Source organism: Dipteris shenzhenensis, chromosome 16 (assembly GCF_047967505.1).
Source record: "Dipteris shenzhenensis isolate YYH24624 ecotype China chromosome 16, Dip_SZ_1.0, whole genome shotgun sequence".
Classification (NCBI taxonomy): domain Eukaryota; kingdom Viridiplantae; phylum Streptophyta; class Polypodiopsida; order Gleicheniales; family Dipteridaceae; genus Dipteris; species Dipteris shenzhenensis.
In genome coordinates, this window is record NC_141611.1 from 26,886,267 (window position 1) to 26,902,808 (window position 16,542).

The 16,542-nt window shown below is 41.3% G+C and overlaps 1 protein-coding gene and 1 pseudogene across 1 annotated transcript; both read right to left on the reverse strand.

The window, feature by feature from the left end:
• Positions 1–120: 120 nt before the first annotated feature.
• Positions 121–7,916, reverse strand: LOC147892761 (uncharacterized; annotated as a pseudogene).
• Positions 7,917–7,989: 73 nt separating this feature from the next.
• On the reverse strand, positions 7,990–9,654 carry LOC147892762 (uncharacterized). The gene has a single exon (XM_087386784.1). It carries the CDS (start codon positions 9,652–9,654, stop codon positions 7,990–7,992), a length of 1,665 nt encoding a protein of 554 aa, XP_087242910.1.
• Between the last annotated feature and the right edge of the window lie 6,888 nt (positions 9,655–16,542).

The following is a 16,542-nucleotide window of genomic DNA, read 5'->3' on the forward strand; positions in this document are numbered from 1 at the left end:
CAAACCTCACTGAACTTCCAATGCAGACCTGTACTTGCAAAACATGAACTAATTTGAATGTTGTATTGCCAAATACAGAGGTAAACAGCTCCAAATCCTTTCCCATAATTGGCAACAGTCTCAAAACTTGCTCAGAATAGTGTAAACAGCAACTACATTCACTGTTATTGGGGCAGACAAGCTAGAAAACTGTAGTAGACCCAATATATAGCGTATAAGAATGATTACACACTAACATAAACAAGTTTCTTCTCCCTTAAAAAACAAACACTAGAATGAGAAAGCTGAAAAGCATCTTGGATGTTTAATAGGCCAAAACTTCAAACAGGTCTCCCGAATTTAAATTCAGATTTTGATTGTGAACCATCTTAGATGTATGCATAAACTGCCCACTGATTCACATGCTGTGAATGGTATTGCACCAACAAAATCACATTAACCCACTAGCCAATGCTTGGCTAAACAATGCACAAACCTCACTGAACTTCCAATGCAGACCTGTACTTGCAAAACATGAACCAATTTAATGTTGTATTGCCAAATACAGAGGTAAACAGCTCCAAATCCTTTCCCATAATTGGCAACGGTCTCAAAACCTGCTTAGAATAGTGTAGACAGCAACTACATTCACTGTTATTGGGGCAGACAAGCTAGAAAGCTGTAGTAGACCCAATATATAGCGTATAAGAATGATTACACACTAACATAAACAAGTTTCTTCTCCCTTAAAAAACAAACACTAGAATGAGAAAGCTGAAAAGTATCTTGGATGTTTAATAGAAACAAATATGAAGTTACACAAGAGTAACACCTGAACAATCCATGAATCTAAACCAAAATTTGATAGAGTAGAAAACATAAAATGCATCTTGAATGTTTACTAGAAAAACTAAAAATTAAACAAGAGTAACACCCAAACAATCCATGTCTACAATCCATGTCTATAATCCATAAGTTTAGCATTGACACATCTATGGGCATCTTCTCATAAATGTTGCATCATGCCACATAGCTTGCCAACAAATTTATCCTGCAAAACAAACATAAGCTCCCTGTCAAGTTACATGCTGCAAACCTAGGATCCCTATGTGATAAGAAGGATTGAAAGCACATTAACAAAAACATATGTTACCTTCATCTACATCAGAGATTGAAGCAGTAGGGCTGCAAATGGACTAGGAAGGAGGGAAGGGAAGGGACAACTTCAAAATGGATAAAATTTACAAAAATTAAAAAATAGAAAATGTACCTTTTCTGCCCTGAACATATTCATTGAAAAGTTTGTAGTCATTCTTATCAAGATGGTATTTCTTTGTTTGTTGATCATAGTTGAGATTGGCCAAGGCTATTATAGATTCCAAATCCACACATTGGTTGTCAACAAGGTCATATGTGTAGGTCCTAGTTCCCTTTGCTTGTTGATACCATGACAAATGAATTTGAACATTCAAAGGCCTATCCAATAGATCAAAGGGGCCTCTTGTCTCTTTTAGACAATTTCCAACCTTTCTCCTCATGCTTACCACCCTTCCAAGGTACCACATGCCGTTTACAGCACCCTTACTAGTATTCCCAGCTTTTCCTTTTCCTCTTGTCTTTTTGTTTGCATTTATTGATGTGCTTTCAAACAATACCTGCACAATCAGATCCTATACCAAGACATGTTCCTGTATGAATCATTGCCTTCTTCTCCAAAGAAAAATACACTCCACTTTTCACCCTTGTTAATCTATCTTTAGATAGTGTGGGATTTCCATTCAATTGGCTAACAAGTGTGCTTTTAGAAATGGCTTTCCCATCCACTTCAACAAATGGCGATATTTCACTAGCCACCTTCTCCTCCTCATCAATTAGACAATCAATCACATGACGAAGCTCACTTTCACTAGTAATTTCCTCATCCAGATCACCTCGAACACCATTATCAAAGTGATTATCTTCATCTATAAGTAGAACATCATCCAATGATTCATCTTCATCCACATATTCAAGATTAGGGTCGAAGAGTTCTAAGAGATCTCCCTCCTCCCATGAGTCATTCCAAAAAGTTTCATCGCGCATACCAAGTTGTAAAGAAAGAGGGAGAGAGATAGGAGACTCAAGTTCAGCTTTCTTCACAACACACAAAAGAGAGAGGACACAAGGTTGGAGGGTGAAGCCTTTCTTCACTTTTGCACACAACAACAATACAATAGAAGAGGGAAATACCCTATATGTCGAAACCTAGAATACGTGGTTCATATGTGAACCCAAACCAAAAACATACGTGGTAGTTTAACTACACCACGAGTACAACTAACATAGGCGGTAACATAAATGATAGTCATCCAAGAGATGTATCGGGGGTAGAGCTTGATATTTCAACACTCCCCCTCAAGCTCAAATCCATCTCACGTACACCAAGCAAGCTCCTAAATCTGCGAAGCTTCTCGGTACCCAATGCCTTCGTAAAAATATCAGCCACCTGCTCCTCAGTGCTGACATAGACAAGATCAATCTCACCAGCTAGAACCTTCTCTCTCACAAAGTGATAATGCACCTCAATGTGCTTCGTTCTAGCATGATAAACTGGGTTATTAGCAAGCATGATGCTGCTAATGTTGTCACAATGAATGACAACTGCTGCATGAACTGACTGTCCCATATCTGCAAGTAGCTTCCGTAACCAAGCTACCTCACATGCAGCCATTGCTGCACCCCTGTACTCAGCCTCTGTGCTCGACAAGGCAATTGTTGGCTGCTTCTTGCTGCTCCAACTGATGGCACCACTCCCAAGAGAAAACATAAAACCACTAGTAGATCTCCTGTCTGAGACACTACCAACCCAGTCAGCATCTGTGTATCCATGTACCTGTAATGCACACCCAGCTTCATAAAACAGTCCATAATGCAATGTGGACTTCACATACCGCAGTATGCGCCTAGCCGCATCCAAATGTGGCTTCCTCGGTGCCTGCATAAACTGACTCACCAGCCCCACAGCATAGCTCAAATCTGGTCTGGTTATAGTCATGTAAATCAAGCTACCTACTATGCGCCTATACATAGTAATATCTTCAAGAAGCTCACCTGACTCTGCATTGAGCTTCACATTCTGCTCCAATGGAACAGAGATAGGCTTACAGCCTGTCATCCCATATTTGGACAGCATGTCCAAACCGTATTGCCTTTGCAACAGCCATATCCCACTCGGGGATCTAATAACCTCAATGCCCAAGAAGTAACGCAGCTCTCCCAAATCCTTCATCTCAAATTTCTGCTTCAACAGCAGCTTCACTTCATTAATGTCTGCATCACTATCACCTGTAATAATCAAGTCATCAACATAGATGACTATAAGCACAATCCCTCTGTTTGTCCTTTTCACATAAAGTGAAAAATCTGAATTGGAAATCTGAAATCCAATAGTGACAAGATATTGCCCTATCTTGTCTGACCATGCCCTCGGCGCCTGTTTTAAGCCATACAAGGCTTTGCGCAACCTGCATACAAAATCGGGGTGTGCTTTATCCTCATAACCTTCTGGCTGCATCATATAAACCTCTTCCTGCAAGTCACCATGCAAGAAGGCATTTTTCACATCCATCTGATGCAAAGACCATCCCTTTGCAGCAGCCATAGCAATTACTGCTCTCACGGTTGCCATCCTTGCAACTGGGCTGAAAGTTTCCTCATAGTCAATTCCATATGTCTGCGCAAAACCTTTGGCAACCAATCTTGCCTTGTACCTGCTAACAGACCCATTAGCATTGTGCTTTACTTTGTAAACCCACTTGCAGCCAATAGCCTTCTTATCATGAGGCAAAGGCATCAAATCCCAAGTGTGGTTTGCATCCAAGGCAGCCATCTCTTCATCCATAGCTGCTTCCCAATTTTTATGCCCTGCTGCATCCTCAAAACATGTGGGCTCTGGCTCCTCTAGAACCTTGACCATATAAGCATAGTGATGTGCTGTATACCCATCATATCTCAGCCTGTCAACTGGATACTTAATACGAGTGGACCTCCGTACAACTGGATCAGTTGCAGGCGTCTTTAAATCATGCCTGCTTTTCCTTGCACCAGGTGTAACAACAGAAGGAATCCCAAGTTCCTCATCAAGGCTCATTTCAGAGCCGCTTGACTCTCCATCAACATGAGAGCTACCAGCAGACACATCAAATACTGGAGCATGGTCCACTTTTTCTTTTCCCTTATGTGATACCTGCACAACACTATCAGGACTGCCATGTGACGATTCACTAGATCTCAATCTCCCTGTCCATGCATTAGATCCACTAGTAGAGGACTCTCTGGGTCCACTCAAGGCTTGAGATTGCTGCTCTGCATTTATTGCAGCATTCCCATTTCCTGCATCTGCATCTCCTACCATAACAGTTGGTGCATACCAGCTGCTCATTTCATCAAAAACAACATCTCTGCTCACTTGCATTTTGCGGGTGGAAGGGTTATAACAGCGGTACCCTTTCTGGTGCTGAGCATATCCAATAAAGATGCATTTTTCTGCCTTTGGATCCAGCTTTGTTCTCTTCTCATCAGGAACATGAACATAAGCTATGCAACCAAATACCTTCAAGTGAGAAATATCTGGTTTTTGGCCTGTATACATTTCTTCAGGCGTCATGCCATGGACAGCTGCAGTGGGGGTTCTGTTCATAATATAAACAGCAGTTGCTACTGCTTCAGCCCAAAAATAATCAGGCATGTTTTTCTCATTTAGGATCGCCCGTCCTACTTTTGCAATATGCCTGTTCTTCCTTTCTGCAACCCCATTCTGCTGAGGGGTAGACCTGCATGAGTACTTCCTTTGAATTCCCTGTCCTTACAGATATTCACAAAATTCTTCTGAAAAGTACTCTCCCCCTCCATCAGATCTTAGCACTTTAATATGCACACCTTTCTCTTTTTCAACCATGGCCTTAAAAGCCTTGAAATGGCTGAACACTTCACTTTTGTGCTTCGTAAAATAAATCCACACCTTCCTAGTGTAGTCATCAATAAACGTCACATAATAATGGCATCCACCAATAGAAGCAGCTTTGGTTGTCCAAACATCTGAATGGGTCACTTCCAAAGGTCTTCTGCTCACCTTAGCATTTTTGGGAAATGCATGTCTGGCCTGCTTACCCATTTGGCATGCTTCACATACCTTTTGCATTCCCTCAACTCTGAATTTAGGCAAACCTGCAACAATGTTTTTCGTTTGCATAGATTTCAGCCTTTGTATATTCACGTGCCCAATGCGCTTGTGCCATATCTCAATATCTGCAATGACACCTCTCCCATGCGCAAACATAGCAGCTTTCACCTCAGGCATATCAACATCCAAGGTGAACATTCTTCCATTTTTGTTGCCTTTCGCAACCAAGCGGCATTTATTTTTCAAGTCCTCAACAAAGCATCCATCAGGATTAAATCTAACCTGCAGACCTTGCTCAACCATCTGGCCAACTGAAACCAGGTTCTTAGTGATTTTTGGAACATGAAGTACATCTGCCAAGTACTTTGTTTTGCCATCTTGCATAGCCAATGGCACTTTACCAACCTGCGTAATTGGGTGCGCAGTATCATCACCTGTTTCAACATAACCTGGCTTATCCAAATTTCTGACATCATGAAACCACTCACCATGACTGGTCATGTGGTTAGAGGCACCTGAATCAACATACCAAACATCATTGCAAGCTGCAGCATCTCCTGACATGGAGTTAACCATATGCTGCATCACAAAAAGGTGCTCATTTCTGTCGTCACCATGCCCACTTGATGATGCATAGTTGCTTTGCTGCAACTTCCCACTTTTGATGTCATTCTGCTTTTTATAGCATGTATTCTCCTTGTGTCCAGGCTTTCCACAATAATAGCATTCTGTGCTGCTATTTACTTGCTGGTTCCTTTGCCATGAACCACGGCCTCTTTGGCTCCCCCTGCCTCTAGAACTACCACGTCCTCCTCCATAGGACTGGTTTTCCTGTTGTTGCTGTTGGTTCTGATTTCCTGCACGGCCACCAGAACGGCCTCTTCCTCTACCCCTGCCTCTACCTATATTCGAGTAGAAAGCAGTCTCTTGAGAAGTTGAGGTGGCTGAACCACCATTCCTTTGCTCTTCACTCAGCAAGAGAGCAATAAGTTCCTGAAAATCAGGAAATGTTTCACGGACTCCAATGGATGTCCGAAATTGTGCATAATCTTTCCCAAGACCATTCAAGGTCACGGACACTAAGTCCTCATCATCAACAGGTGCTCCAATGGAGGCAAGAGAATCTGCAAGGCCTTTCACCTTCAAGGAATACTCATTTATATTCATATTTTTCCTTTGCACATTGTGCAACTCCTGCTTTAGCTGCATCTTTCGTGCTTTGGTATTTGTGCTATACAGCTTCACCAATGTATCCCATGCCTCCTTAGGCGTCTCTAGATCCTGTATATGCACAATCATAGAATCTGAAATGCTAACGGACAGCCAATACAGGCATTTTCTGGCTTTTTCATGCCATTCTTTAAAGGCCTTCAATTCAGCAGGAGTGGGAGCAGCACCCAAAACTGGTTCTGCAGTTTCACCACTGATGTAATCCCAAACTCCCTTTCCCATAAAGAAGTTTGTCATCCTGAACTTCCATGCTTGGAAGTTGTTCTTGTCAAGCTTCTCACTGACAATGGTAGACAGATTCTCAGACATTTTACAAATCACGAATTGCAACAGCAACCTGTAAACACAGCAAATGCCTCAGAAGGGCAAATAGCAAAACTTCTGCAAAGAGCCTCACAGGGGCAGATCTGCAACACTGACGAAAGTGGTATTTCACCACACAGTCACTTCCTCGTGACGATTTTGCATCAACAGGCAACAGGCATGAATCTGCAACTCCCAATATCTCTGCACATAGGCATACGATGCAATTTCTGTGGCACCTTTCCACCGACTAGCCGCACGGTGGTCGCACAGCAAAAACAGGGCCTTTTTCTGAGTGCCTGCGAAGAAATTCCGCCTTCAAAACGGGCCCCGAAACGGCCCCAAATCAGAAAAATAAAGTCACCAAGGGCTTCGCCCTCTCCCGCAGCATATACTGTGCACTCGCCGCACCGCGAAGGGCCTCTCAATCTGAAGCAGTGCACCCCTGCACTTCTAGCTGTGCTACCTGCAGAGATTTGCTCCCAAACTCGAAATAGGAAAGCTACACTGGTCCTCTTACCAGGACAACACACAAAAGAGAGAGGACACAAGGTTGGAGGGTGAAGCCTTTCTTCACTTTTGCACACAACAACAATACAATAGAAGAGGGAAATACCCTATATGTCGAAACCTAGAATACGTGGTTCATATGTGAACCCAAACCAAAAACATACGTGGTAGTCTAACTACACCACGAGTACAACTAACATAGGCGGTAACATAAATGATAGTCATCCAGGAGATGTATCGGGGGTAGAGCTTGATATCTCAACACAAGTGTCTCACTTATGGCCTTTGCTTCTAATAATCCCTCTTTCAATGCAGATACCATATGGTTGTCACTACTCACACAAGCATAGTCTCCCAGGTTGGCCAAAGGAGTGTCATTCTCCTTTTCCAAAGTAGCCCATATATTTTCTTGTTTAGAATGAGCTGCTGGAAATTTAAGAATTGAACCTGCTTGAAACTCTGCTATTCTATTAAGTGCTCCTGTACTACTCAGCAAATCAAAGCCATCATAGCATCTTTCATTCCGAACCATTCCATCCACCTTGCTGAAAAAATTCTCACATGCATCCGATCCCGTGCAAGAAAGGGGTACGTGCAAGTGAGGATGCTTTTCCCTAAAGGTCTTTATCAAGAGAACCACAAAGTGACATGACAATTGAATATCAATGAATGTTTCTCTACTGATAAAGTTTTGCTTTAGGGAGTATGCATCATGTTTAGTGATCCACATGCGCCAAATCCTACATATAGAAAGAACCATGAGTATTAGCCACATAAACCTTGGAAATATGTTCAAAATCCTTTATTCATATATCACTAATAGCAATGGTAGCAACTTCTACATACCTAAAAACGAAAGACACCTTTCCTGCAGCTTTCACACAACCATACAAGTCTAAGGTAGGTGATAAGAAAATATCAATGTAAGATGCTACTATTGATAAGTACATATGTGTGCCCAATGTCCACTCTTGGTGAGCACCATAGCCTTCTTGTAATAACTTCAAACACTTTTGTACTTTCTTTGCAGCAATCCTTTGTGCAGCTCTCCAATTTTGTGTATCCTTCCTCTCAATATCCCCTTCTTGCAAGCCATGTTCATCAAACTTGAATAATTGATATACAATTGCTACATGATTCAAAGTCACAAGCTCTCTACCAAGTACCAACCTCCTAGATGCACTATCCAAAGGATTGATAAGTTTCTTTCCATTATGGATATAGTCTTGATCATGCAAACCACTGATACTCCCATCAAATGTGATGTGTGCTGTAAAGGGCCAACCCTTCCAAGGAATGCACAACCTGGGACATTGACAAGAAGAGTAATCTTGCAACATCAACTTTCTGTGCCTACTATCCCCATCTGAAGCATGTCCTATCAATGGACCTACCACGTCCCTTAGAAAAATGTTCCAAGAAAGCTGAATGCTCTCCCACTGTTCTCTGACAAACATGGAATCAAACCTATTACATGTCAATTGCACCAATAGAACTAGCTTTGGCAAGCATTCAAGAAGAGGATTCACTATCAATACCCTTGCATAATGAGCAATCACATTATGTTGAAAAGCATCCACAACTCTAAGATATCCATCTTGACCATCACCAACTTGCATGACAAAGTCTTGAATGCAAGTGTGTTCCAGCTTTTTACCACAAAAGCCAACCAAATTATCATCACGTGCCACCCATCTCACCATTCTTTTCACAACTGTTTCATCCTCAGCTAGAAGAACTGGCACACTACCCAAGGGTATACCTTTCTTCATCATGTGACAAGTGTAAACTTCTCTTGCATGTTGAAATATATCCTCTTGTAAACCAGTTCGAAAGAAAAGTGCTTTTCTTGTGGACCTCATTGTGGTGGACATGTGTGGACCTCCAAGGTTAAGTGATAAGAAATTATGCAACCTTGTCCCTCCCCATATCTTGACAATCTCAAATAATTCCTTTGTTGTATTGGAATATCTCTTCCCTTGACCTACTCTTGAAATGTTTTGTGAAATGTCAACAAAGAAGTTCCACAATGCCTTCTTTCCCTCAAACAGACCTAGCTCATGAGCATTGATTATATCTTGACAAAATTTTCTAACATCTTTCCTCACCATGGCTTCCATAGTGCTCTCTGGAAGACTTCTAACCTTCATGCTCAATGCAACAACTTTAGTTCTTGTGAATGCTATCTCCTTCTTCAATACCGGAACCATTGTGGACTTTGTTTTTGCTACTCTCAATAACTCTAAATGAGTCAAATAATCTAACCGTCTACCACCTCCTGTGTCTCTTGATCCACGAGTGTCTGAAGATCGAATTTGTCGATACACTCGCATGCAAAAGTCTCGTTCTTTAGGAATAGTAGCACATGCACCACATTGCAAATTATTAAAGTATGTTCCCTCCAAACATATCCGCTTGCAATCCTTATGACAGAAAGTGCCATTAATTTCAATGAACTCTGTTGTCCCCATCATAATTGTTGCCTTAGTTGCTGGCTTATTGTGCCATTTGCCACCTCCCTTACTATCATCGAAAAAGGGCTTCAAGTCAACCACATTCCCATCATAGTTATATGACCCTTGCCAAAAACCCCAACACAAGGTTGCAAGCAAGCTACTCTCTGTGAGTAAAGGAGGAATCTGTTAAGTTCCCAATAGACTTGATGGAGAGAGATCCAAAAGCCATATGACTAGCTACACCTAACATCTCTATAAAAAAACAGAAATAGTGATTGAAAATAGAAGCTTGAAAATTTGCCTAATGGAGAGAGAGCCAAAAGCCATATGACTAGCTACACCTAACATCTCTATAAAAAATCAGAAATAATGATTGAAAATAGAAGCATATGAGAAATACCTGATGGCTTTCATGATGCATTGGCAGTTTGCAAGCTGTCATTATCTATAAGAAAACATTACAATAGAGCATAAGAAAAAATGTTCACTTGGAAAATACAAAGCTGATGGAAAACACAGCTAGAACATGTGAGTTTTACCTTTAGCAGAACATTTCTTGAAAAAACCACTTAGATCTCTTTGATTCTTATCTATAATTGTCACCTTGGATGGGCAACCACCAGCGCTCTTCAATTGATTACTAGAATCAATGCCACTAGCCTTTGTGATATGTAGCTTGGATTTCATATGCTCAATCATGCATTGTCGTAGAGATCCTGTCTTTGGAAATAGTGGTATCCACTTGTTATCTAGCATGCAGCTTATATAGACTTTTGATAGAGTACTATAATCTCCAATAGTCTCTGTTACTAGTTGAAACACCACATTACTCTCACTTGCAAAGGTTGAAACCTCCAACATTGCTTCATTTACTTTTTCTTTTCCTAATTCCATAATGTCATCCAAATATAAATTACGTTACTTAGGTTACTTGGGTTAAATGTGTTTAAAGGGTTAAGTAGGTTTAAAAAAAAGGTTACGTAGGTTAAAAAAGCAAAAATACAAGGGGTCTAAATTAAGGGACAAAAAAATTTAGGGGAAATTATATTTAACTATAAAGATACAAAAGATCATACAATTGGGGAATTAGGGCAAATGGAAAAAAAACTAGCGACCAAGGAGTAAAAAGACAAAATTAATGAAGAGGGGTGAAAATTTTACTTAGGGCAACATTAATGGGAGTTTAAAAGGCTAAATGTTGTTTGAATGAGGTTATTTCTACTAAAAAAGGGGTTTAAAATGTATATGTGTTAGAGCAAATAAAAAGTCCAATATTATAAGTATAATAGAATTTTTAAAGATGGGGGTATTGTCAATGTATGTAGAGGTTTTAATTACTATTAATAACAAGAAGAGCTACATTAGAAAAAGGGGAAAAGAAAAAAGAAAAAGTAAATTGATGTTAAATACAAGATACTGGCATTAAGTAACCAACACTATATTATGGTGAAGTTCATGAAATTCCAAAAAAGGAGCCGTTACAAGATTAAGACCAAATCTTAGAAGAAGCTACAAAAATTGAATGAAAACCTGAACATCAAAATTCAAGGAACTATAAAATTGATAACCATCAAATGTCATTCTTCCATCAAAGAGATAGTTCCCCAAAAATTGCGGAACTAAGCATATGCTAGCCATCAGATGTCAATCTTCCATCAAAGAGAACGTTCCCAGAAAACACCAAAAAACGTAGAACCATGAACTTGATAACCATCAGATGTCAATCATCCATCAAAGAGATAGTTCCCTGCAATTATAACCATTCAAGGTTGATAAAAATGAATGTTAATAGGTTTTCAAATGTATGTGTGATCGATGTCGAGGGAACATGTATCGTGCACATGCAGCAAAACATGCTACCTTGTACTTAGCCTCGGTAGAGGACAATGCCACTGTTGGTTGTTTCTTACTGATCCAAGAGAAGATACCTAAACCTAAAGAGAAACAATATCGAGAAACTGATTTCCTCGAATCAACATCTCCAGCCCAATCTGAGTCACAATGACCAACCAAGGAAGTGCCCGTACCATAGGTGATGCCATAATCAAGAGTGCCCTTCACATACCTGAGCACCCACATCCCTACATTCCAATGATTCTCCCAGGGCTTATTGGAGAACCTGCTCAAAACACCAACAACAAAACTAATGTCCGGCCCGGTACCTCTCGATGTCTGTTGGTGGTGAGGCATCCTCCATAGACAACCTCGCATTTACCTCCATAGGTGTAGCTATCTCCTTGCACTCGGACATACCAAATGCCTTTAAGATCTCCCTTGCATATTTCTGTTGAGCGATGAAGATCTTGCTTGGCTCTTGCCAAACTTCAATCCCCAAACAGTAGTGCATCAAGCCTAAGTCTGTCATCGCAAACTCAATGCTCAACACCTTTCTTGTCTGTTGGATCATGTCTTCATAGTCACCTATAATAAGGAGATCATCCACATATAGAACAATAATAGCAGATTTTCCACCTTTCCTGTACACATAGAAGTTAGCATCTGAGGCAAATCTTTTGAAGTTTAATTTATGAAAGAATTTGTCTATTCATTGGTACCATGCTCTTGGGGCCTGTTTCAGCCCGTATAGAGCCTTCTTTAGCTTACATACCTTGTTCTCAGAATGGGGGGCCTCAAACCTAGGTCGCTGAGTCATGTACACTTCCTCCTTAAGGTCACCATTCAAGAATGCTGATTTAACATCCATTTGATAAACTGGCCACTTTTTATGAGCAGCCACTGATAGTACTGTGCGAATAGTGGTCATTTTGGTAGTCGGAGCGAAGATTCCTGAAAATCAAACCCTTCAACCTGCAAAAATCCTTGTGCAACCAATCTGGCTTTATACTTTTCCAAAGTCCCATCGGCCTTGTACTTTACCTTCCAAACCCACTTGGTGCCAATAACCTTTCTGTTAGGTGGTCAATCTACCAGCTCCCAAGTTTCATTCTTCATGATGTTGTCATATTCTACTTGCATAGCGTTTTTCCAATCTCGGTCTACAAGTGCTTCCTCCACTCGCAGGCTCCTTTACTTCTGCAACAATCTCAGCCATCAAGGCCATATTGACTTTGTGAGCAAAAGCCCTCCTTTGCTCCTCGATTCTCTGAGACCGCCTTGGTCCATCTGCATGCTGCTCAATAGATATAGGCATCTGATTATCATGGTCATAGAGCTGCCTTACCAATCATGGCAATGGCATTTCCGGTGGTATAACAATAGGTTGGTGACTTATACCTTCATCATCTGATATTTCCTCCTCCTTTATAGCTCTTGGGACAGGTCCATAGTGAAATACCTCTTCACTTGATGATAAAGTGGAAGAGCTCTTCTCTACCTCCACTACATGTGGCTGCTTCCTGAACACCACATCGTGGCTTGCTATGATCTTCTTTTCCTCTTGGTCATACAACTTATAGGCTTTCTTCTCATCACAATAGCCTAAGAAGATACATTTGGTGTTTTTTGGTTGTAGCTTGTTTCCCTCTTTGTCTAGTACATGCGCATAGCATTCACACCCAAATGTTTTGAAGTGGGAGACAGATGGCTTCTTACTGCTATAAGCCTCATGTGGTGTTTTACCTTTGAGTGCCTTTGTATAGCTGCGATTAAGGATATAAACCGTAGTATTGACAGCGTCAGCCCAAAAGTGGTTTGGCAGTCTAACACCTTTCAACATACACCTCCCCATCTCCATGGTGGTCTGCATTCGGCATTCAACAACCGAATTTTGTTGAGGCATATGTGGTGTCGTCATTTGTCGCTTGATCCCTTTGCTCTTGCAAAAATCTCCAAACTCTGTAGCAACAAACTCACCACCACCATCCGATCTGATTTTCTTCACTTTTCTCCCTGTTTCATTTTCAACAAGCTGTACCCATTCTTTAAATTTACCAAAAGCTTGAGCCTTTTCACGAAGAAAGTGCACCCACATCTTCCTACTATAGTCGTCGACAATCAATAAAAAATAGGAAGATCCCCCCAAGGCCTGTATAGGTATCTTACTGCACAAGTCAACATGCACCAACTCTAGAGGAGTGTTTGCTCTATTCTTGCTTTCTTGTGGGAATGCCTTTCCCTGTTGCTTGCCCATCATGCAAGCTTCACACGGTTCTTTGATTTCTATGACTGCATGTACAACCATACCTTGCTTCTGCATCTCCTTCAGCATTGCAAATCCGATGTGACCGAATCTTCCATGCCAAAGTCTGCTTGTGCCCACTCTAGTGGTGGCTGTAAGAGCACTTAGCTCATACAAGTTGTTCCTCCTTACTCCTGTGCCAACAAGGTTGCCTGCACTATCTAGAATTTTTGCTCCCATCTTGTTGAACCTCACCTCATGGTCAAGGTGAGTTATGGAAGCCACTGATAGCAAATTTCTCTTGATTTGTGGAACATACAACACATTAGATAGTTTCTTAACATCTCCATTTATAGAAATAAATGAAACCGTACCTGTACCCTCAATAGGGCATTTTGCATTATTACCAACCGTCATGGTGATGGGTTCCTGAAGAGGCTACATGGAACAATATAGACCCTTCTTGTAGGTCATGTGATGGGAGGCACCACTATCCAACACCCATGAATCAGTGGTTGAAGCTTCTTGAACTAAGGAACACTCTTCCTCAGTGGCTAGAAATAGATCCAACTCTGCTTCTGCTATGTTAGTTGTCTCTTTTCCCTTATCTATCTTCTTCAGGGTACCATTCTTTTCATCTACTTTCTTGACCAAGCAATCTGCATCATATGGCCCTTCCTCTTGCAGTAGAAGCATTCTCCTTGAAACTTCTTCTTGCCGTCCTTCTTCTTTTTGTCACCACTAGTAGAGGACTCATCTTTGGTGGAGGAACCACCTTTGCCTTTCGCAGTGGCAGAGAACGTAGCATCCCCATTGCCCCCTCCATCTCGAGCTTTAAGCCTCAATTCCTCCTCCATAAGTAAAGCACAGAACTCCTCAAATGACAATGGTTGGGGTCTCACCTGAGTGTTAAGCGCTATTACCAGTCCGTCGGTGGAGCCGACTAGTCAACCTAGTCGGTGGAACCTACTAGTCATCCATGGAATATTCAAGGAATATTCCCTATACTGTCGCCTCGGGGGCTCTTGCCCCTGAACCCTCACCAGGGGGCGGACCCCCCAACTGGGGGCCAAATGGCCCCTAGTCCCCAACAAGAATAAGGAGCTCCCACACAATCACCTTTCTACCATCAACGGTCTCATTGATAGACCTCATCTGACATGCAAGTCAGGATCCATCCAGTGTCTCGGGCTCACACATGGCTTCTCCTCATATGGGGGCCTTACAACTTGAGCACCTTGGACCACTAGTGGTTACCAAGAGGGTAGGGCATTGAGCATATCTAATAGGTGAAACTCTCACCTTGCATTGGTCTAACTAGGGTTATGAATAGAGCTTTCTCTGCAAGTTCATCATGGTCTCTTCCTACAATCATGTACGAGAACTTATATTTTAGTACTAGAAATAATTCTCTCTCTCTCTCTCTCTATGCATGTGTGTGTGTGTGTGTGTGTGTGAGGGAGAGAGAGAGAGCGAGAGAGAGAGAGAGAGAGAGAGAGAGAGAGAGAGAGGAGATTTTAGAATGTGATGGTGAATCCTCCTCAATGGGAAACTTTAGAGGAGTTTCATGAATGTGTTTATGATGTTAAAAATGTTCAATGTCTATGGCTACAACAATCATGATTTGAGGGATTTGAATAGCTTTAGGACTTGCAATTTATTGCCTTAACACTCACTACCTGCATACCCTTTACACCATGTTCAATAGTTCAATCAAAATGATGTAGGAAAATATATATGCACCCTTACTTTAGGTTTGTTGTGTGTGTATGTGTGTTTAAAACACACACACACACCCACACACATTCACAAGTATACTTTTTCTCACATAAACATACTCACACACATTAGCATTTTGTAAACTTATGCACACACAGTTTTCACAACCACATTTCTCCATTGTGGAGATGGAGGGATTCATCCTCACTGGAGGTGCTTGTTGAAGATGAAGACATCTTATAAATAATAACAGCTCAAAATGTTAATCCAAAATGTTAAGACATGCTAATAGATGTGTTTTTAAACGTGCTACCTGGTTTTGAACCTACATGAACACAACATTTTCCTCACTTTGCTACGCTTGCATTCCTCTCTCTCAAGCGTACAAGAGAAGAGGGTGAAGAAGGAAGCCACAAGAGAAGGAGAAGAATCTTTTGAGAAGAAGGAGAAGAAGATTTTCATACCTCTATCCGAGGTAAGTCTCTTGTCAGTTGCTCTTCTCTCTCAATCTATGATGCTTCTTGTACTTGTGGAAAGATGTTTTCTTCAAATTCATCCTCTGTCACATGCAAGGAAGCTGTTTTTTGGGCACTTTTGTTTATGTGGGGTCGGTCGGTTTGTTGTTGTCAAATTTTTTTCAAGATTTGGTGTCGAAGCGCATCTAACAACGTGTCTAACAGTGCGTCAAGCTAATTTTTGAACTGTGCATCCGCACCTATAGACGTGTTGGTTGCATGTATAGACGCACTACGATAGTCTAATCTCCTTTTCATTCCCATTCCATTCTCCCTTCTCCTTCCCATCCCATTCTCCCTTCTCCTTCTCCTTCCCATTCCATTTTCCTTTCTCCATTTTCCCCTTTTCCTTCTCCTTCTGCTTCTCCTTCCCTTTTCCTTTTCCTTCTCCTTCTCACTCTCATCCCTCTTCTAATGGCTTAATTTTCCCATACTCATTCCTTCTTCTTCTCCTTCTCCTTCTTTTCTCTTTCTCGATCCTTTCCTTCTCCTTTCCCTTGCATGCATGTTTAAGTTGAATTTTCAATGCCTTAAGAATTCACAAATGAGATGGGGTAGGTTGTATGCATTGTTATTTCCTTCTAGTTGATG

What these genes read in the sequence shown, in the direction of transcription:
- LOC147892762 (XM_087386784.1), bottom strand. Translation starts at nt 9,654, where the DNA reads ATGGGGACAACAGAGTTCATTGAAATTAATGGCACTTTCTGTCATAAG.